Consider the following 6,486-nt stretch of genomic DNA (forward strand, 5'->3'; position numbering starts at 1 on the left):
ATTTCTAGCATTATTTAACCATCCATTCAACACACTAAAGATAATTGGATAAAGTAGTAACACTAGGATAGTACTACATATCACATTATATGTTCCATTACATGATCATTAAATTGTCGTTAAGTCTTCTATTACATTTTGACCTAAAAGGTTGTTAAATAGTAAAAAGGATAATGACTAAAGTCTAAGTTCATGCTTGGGTTAAGTTTATATTGGATATTTTATACCCACGGGTTAACGGGTATGAGTGAAGGCGGAACGTTCTAATACCCGTTTACCTATTGGGTGAAGATTTTTGCCCAATAACAGATCCACGGGTAAAATATTTAACCCACATACATACTCTAATAGAGTAAATACCCATCGGGTATCGGGTTGCGGGTACACCATCTCTAGGCCGCGTCTCGCCTCGTCTCGTCGTCCGATCATTATCTCCCTGACTCGCCTCGTCCTCCAGATATCGGCCGCCACCTTCACCTCCACCGCCCCGGCGCACCTGTGCGTCTCCATCGTCGCCGCCTCTCCTCCTTCGGACACGACTGACCTTCCACTGGCGCCAACGAAGAAAACACATAGGAAGAAGCTCACCGCCAAACCTCATCCAGATCCAGTCGCTGCCCTCCGAAGGCCGCATACGGAACGTCTCGTCTCTTCCTTTGGATCCGGCGGTCAACTCCATCACCCCCAGCTTCACCTCCCTTAGTCCCCCTCCGTCCGCTCTCACCCACCGCTTCTATATCGCCACCTCTCTCGTTGTAGAAGAAGACACTGAGGATCTGGTGAGCTTCCACCTTTTTAGCTTACTCAGTTTAGATCTGTTGTCTATATTTGATTCTCGTTATCGAAGAAGCTGCTAGTGCTTGCTTGCATCATCGCTGAGGATCTGCTGGTAGAATAGATTAGCTTGATAGCTTGATCGGTGCATCCATGCATGTAATCTAAACTTGCATTCTAGAGCTCCACCTAGAAATCTTTCTCTTTTGATTAGGTCTTTTCTGATAAATTGATCAGTGCATCCGTGCGTGCAGTTTAAACATAGCTTAGTTTTTTTAAACAGTGCACTTCAGGCTTAGTTTTTTTTAAACAGTGCACTTCAGGCTTAGTTTATATTCTTGTTCCTATTAAGAACTGAGCAACTAGCCAAGCTGAGATCAAGTTACAGTTTACTAAATACTGGTATGTTAAAAAGGAACCCTCATGTAGCTTGTGAGAGTAAATTTCTTCTTCTTGTACCATAGTATATTAGCATTTCTTGGTTTTCAATTATATGTCAGTTTGCATTTCTCACAAACACATGCATTTATTCTCTGGTGCTATCAAGCTGATGCATCTTTTGGTGAGCAGCACTGTGACTATGGTCATACGATTAGTGCTAGATGCTGAGTTACTGACAACAATAATCTCATCTGCTGTTTGGTGTGGTGGTTGTGTCAATAAATTTTTTTTTCTGTTGGTTGAGCAACTGCGATTTAGCAAGCACTGCACAATGTTGATGACCTCCATTTTCAGATTACTTGTTGTTTCTAGACCCGAAGAGTGTAGGTTCTAGTAATTATTTGTGCGTAGCTTTATATTTTTTTCTTTAAAGGAAAAGGAAGAAAAGCATTAGAATCTTTCACGCTGAATTTAGAAGAAGCTCTATCATCAAACAATTTTTTATTGAGAAATATTTTTTCCAAACTTTTTCGAGCAGTTCTCTAGAATGAACGATGGAGCTGAGAGTTAAAAAAGCAGCTTTTCTCATTTAGTTGATGCATGGAATCCTATATGTGTCACTGAGTTTACTTTAGAGAATTACAGAGAATCAATCTCTGATGATCAATGAATCACCATACACAATGAACACAAGCAGGAAGAGCTCAACCAATCTGTCTCTTGCTAGTTGCTAGGGCTACTGTTTCCATTTTGCAGACTTTGTGATTTGTAAAATTCTTTTGTTGGTGCAAAATAGAATTTTTCTAAAAATAATTAAATATTTATATTGTCAAATAAAAGCACCAACAATGGTACCTCCATGTTCATGTTTATAATTATCTGTGATTCTTACATATTTCAATTACTATACTTATTTGTTAAGGTTAAGAAGTATTATCATGTGACCTGCCTTTTGTCCGTCTGTACTACTTGTTCGTAGATGTGCATGCTTGTCCCTCTTGCACTGCTTGTCTGTTACCTGCAACAATCTTTGCCAAACGGACACAGGGAACCCGTGGGACAGGTAATGCAGGTATTGCCCCCTCTTGTTGTGGTTGGCCGGTGTGCAATTCACCAGGCTGCCAAACGAGCTCTGAGTGTTTTTTTGGAAACAAAAAATTAAGACAAGTGGGCCGATACGTATGGGTTCATTTAGAATACGGCCCGTTAAACTGCAACCCATAACGTGTAGGCGAGCTACGCCTCGACGCTTTAGGCTTTTAGCCCAGCCAGACGACCGCCGCCACCTGCGTCGTCCGCAAGGGATCCAGCGCCGGTGAAGGAAGCCCTCCGAAAGCCGCACGAAGCTCATTTGACGACGCTCGCATACGCGCGACGAGCTCGTTCACCTACTAGCTGTTTACCGGCGGCGTGGTGGCTACGGATCAGCGGTTAGCTGAATTTCTTCCTTATTTCCTCCTCCTAGTCCCTCCCTGTCCCCTCTCTCATGTCCCTGGCCAAGATTAGACTGGAACAGCAAGTCGATGAATGGTAGCGCAGCATCTGCAAGCACTTCAAGTAGTATGTGTTGGGCTGTCGGTTTGATCAGTGATTAACTGATCTCGTGTCTCGTCCAAGCCTGAAGCCACAAGTCAAAGGCGATTACTTGAATATACTAGTGGATTAAGCACTTATGCATTACTAGTGGGGGTTTGCAACTTTGATTTCGAAAATTCAATGGAAATGCTCGGCAGGCTTGTCTATTGGAGTGCTGTCAAAATGGAAATATGCAAAATTGGAGTGGGAAGTACAAATGATAGAATTCAAGGGAATTTCAATGTTCCTGGCAGGCTGATACTGTTTTAGAATTTTAATATACTGTTTGTTTACCCAAAAAAGTACTAAAACGTGTAATATTCCTATTAGTATTGTTTTTTCTAGAAAAAAATGACTTATACATGTATCTGTATTCTCTCAATACTAGATATAGTACCCTATATCTGTTACCAAGTTGGTGTACCCCAAAACCAAGGTACCATTCTCTTTGAAATTGACTGGTCTTCAGTCGACTATTGCAATTCGAGGGCAAAAGTAACCCTGCATCGCAGCACAAGAACCTGCAAATTAACCCACATGAACACCGATAACTGAAGCAGAAAATAAATGTGCTCCATGGTTCCAGGCCTTGGATGCACACAATTACCATCTCCTGGTCTGTTTCTTTCAAAGAATATTTTTCTTGGTTATGTGCTCTCAAAAGATTTTCCACTCCCCTTTCTCTCTCTTTCTCCTTTTGGTGACATATTGTTGGGTTTCAACTCTAACCTACCCTAACTTGCTTGGGACTAAAAGACTATGTTGTTGTATATGGTGTCATTATACATAGGGAAGAAAAAGATCTTCATGTTACAGGGAACTTTGATCTATGAGATTTGTTGGATGTGGTTCGGTTCTTGTAAGTAAATTCTTCAGATTAGTTTGAAGGACCTGTGTTGTAGTATTTCGATATGGTATTAAATATGCAAGCATATGTATCAATTCTGCCAGCACTGATTGTGACCACACATTCTGATATTGGATTATTCTGTGCAAGGTTGTTACTATGTACTAGTAAGAAAGTGGCTTTTCCACTTGTTTATGATGATACATGTATAATCACTAACACACCTTTTGCATTTCTGCATCAGAAGTGTATATTAATACACTTGACGTGGTCTGGTTCCTGAATATCAACTTGTCTCACTTCAACTTTTAATAGATCAGTTTTACCTTTTTATTGGCATTCAGAAAAATATAGGTGATAATTTAGAGAGAACATTCATACATATGCAGTTTCCCTCTCTTGATTTACAGCATTATTTCAGTGCAGTTTTGTTAACCCCTTTTTTCCTTTAGCATGTCTTCATTTAGTTTCTTATTATGCTCATCCTTTTATTTTTGACTATGAAGCAGGCTTTCTGGAATCACATTTCTTGAGAACTATCTGTTGGAGAACTAAACTAGGCTCTTGTTCATATTATGGATCAGCAAGCTAAGATTGATGCTGATTTTCTTGAACCAACTGTACTCTTAGATGAGACACATTACCAGGAGGGGTACAAAAATGGCTATAATGATGGTTTGGCATCTGGAAAGGAAGAGGGGAGGCAGGTTGGTTTAAAGATGGGTTTCCAGGTCGGTGAAGAACTGGGTTTCTTTCAGGGCTGTCTGGATGTGTGGACGTCTGCAATTCTCATTGATCAGAATGCCTTCACAGCTCGGGTCAGGAAGAATATCGAGCAACTGGCTGCACTGGTGGGCAGCTATCCGCTGTCTGATCCGGAGAATGAACAAATTCAAGACGTGATGGAGAAGATAAGGCTGAAATTTAGGGTCATCACTGCAAGCTTAGGGGTGAAGTTAGAGTATGAAGGGCACCCCAAATCATCTAAACAGGATGCTGAGGATCTATGAGCAGTGATTGAAATTACATTTTAGTTTCTCCGCCCTTGCTGTTTAAAGCTCTTCAACTCATTGGCATCACGAGGAACTGCCGTGAGACATCAATGGCCAGAGTCCGACCAAAACCACATATATAGTTTTAACAATGTCTCAAGTTTTGTGTTATTACCTGCTATCTGCCATATGTAATAGTTTCCTTTCAGAAGGCAAAAGCACTTCCTTCCCATTTTCTTGAAGTACTTGTTGACTTGTATTCTACATGTTGGGAGCATATAGATCTTTCATAAAAACACACGTCCCATGTATTGCAAATCTTCATAGATCCAATTATCTCATGGGTATGTTCATTATGTTCATCCCAAGTGTAGAAAATCAGTGCTAGCCCCTTGCATTGCATGGATTTAATCCCAAATCTTGGACAGTGTGTTTGTTACTCTGCAAACTACACGTCCACAACCTCAATCCAGGTCACCTTCTAGTGGACCAGCCTCCTTCGTTGGCTTACTACCCTCTTTATATGAGTGGCTGATAGTAGTTGAGAAATTCAGAGTAAAAGGACAGTAATCGAGTTACAGTTGGCATTCTTACACACAACTATCTATCGTTGCTCCACATAGAAATACTTCACCTTGAAAGGTCTTCTATGTTTCATAGAATACTCATGTTGGCAAGTCCTTAAAAACCAAACCCTCATGAATTTTCATGTTGTCACCGACCTTAGGAGCCTCTAGCAGGTCATCATCTCTACCTTACGCATAAACCTTATAAAAATGACTAAGACCACTGAATTTATAAACTGTTGGATCTCGATAAGAGCAACAAAGTTTGATTAGCTCAAAATCTTGTTCACTTAGATCTACAATAGTGCAGTCATCATTAGAACTGATGGCACTTGGAAGCCCATAAGGCTCATCATCATCCAAAGTTTGGACATCCATACTATTAGAGACCCTATTGTGCCTGATCAAGCAATATGAGGATAACCAATATTATTAGGAATGTCTCTTGCATCATAAGCAAAAAAATGATACGATTGAGAAAAAAACAATAGTTAAAGCCTAAAGCTAAAAAATAAAATGTTACGGTGGCACTTATTTGGATGAGGGGTTGCCACAACATCATACGTACGATGTTCAAATTAGATAGGTTGAGAAACTCCAATCTTGTTAGGGCAAATTGAGCATCGGGGACCACAACAACATCTTTCATATTTTTCATGGTCTGGTAATGGAGGGTCATGTAGTGTTGGATTGTCCAGCTCTAGTAAATAACTAAATACCCATGAAGGGTAGGATCAATCGACACCTTACATATAAGCGCACCCGAACAATAGAACTGATTCCTTATCACCGACCTCACATAATTCTACCATTGATCTGTCACACCCGGGTTTCGGGGGCACCAAGACCCGGGCGTGAACATAATCACCACGTGTGCTGGGACCAAGTCTCACATATATGATGACTCATGATATAAAAACGAATGTCACATCTTTACTATATAATAGGAGTTCTGTACAAAATAAATAAATAATTACATCATATGGAGACAATGATCCAGCAACCCAAAGTTGACTGGGAGAAGATGACCTAGACCTCTTACGAACTCATCACAGCATCCTCCATGCGCCTCATTCTGCGGTACCTACTCTTGACCTGTGGGGGGTGTGAGACAGCAAGGATGAGCTCACATATGTTCATCGCTCAACAAGTTGTGGAGAATAATGTGCATGAACTCACCAAAGGTGGGAGCTCATGTGAAGTGTAAGGCTTACCAAAAAGGATGGTTAAAGCTGAGCCTTGCTTTTAAAGTTGGTCAAAATTTTATTAGCAGCTACTAAGTATAAGTAGATACCAAGCTAAAAAGTAAGAGATCAAAATTAATAACAACACCCACAATGCAATGCATATG

At 40.6% G+C, this 6,486-nt stretch overlaps 1 protein-coding gene across 2 annotated transcripts; it reads left to right on the forward strand.

The window, feature by feature from the left end:
- The first annotated feature begins 383 nt into the window (after positions 1-383).
- Positions 384-4,860, forward strand: LOC100217108 (uncharacterized). 2 transcript variants are annotated; one of them, NM_001143477.2, is made up of 2 exons: positions 384-779; positions 4,087-4,856. In NM_001143477.2, the coding sequence occupies exon 2, from the start codon at positions 4,153-4,155 to the stop codon at positions 4,585-4,587; it is 435 nt and encodes a 144-aa protein (NP_001136949.2). In that variant the 5' UTR covers positions 384-779; positions 4,087-4,152; the 3' UTR covers positions 4,588-4,856. The 2 variants fall into 2 exon arrangements, with proteins under 2 accessions (NP_001136949.2, NP_001335720.1); NM_001348791.1 differs by having other exon boundaries at positions 431-779; positions 4,084-4,860.
- The last annotated feature ends 1,626 nt before the right edge of the window (positions 4,861-6,486 follow it).

Source organism: Zea mays, chromosome 5 (genome assembly GCF_902167145.1).
Source record: "Zea mays cultivar B73 chromosome 5, Zm-B73-REFERENCE-NAM-5.0, whole genome shotgun sequence".
NCBI lineage: Eukaryota > Viridiplantae > Streptophyta > Magnoliopsida > Poales > Poaceae > Zea > Zea mays.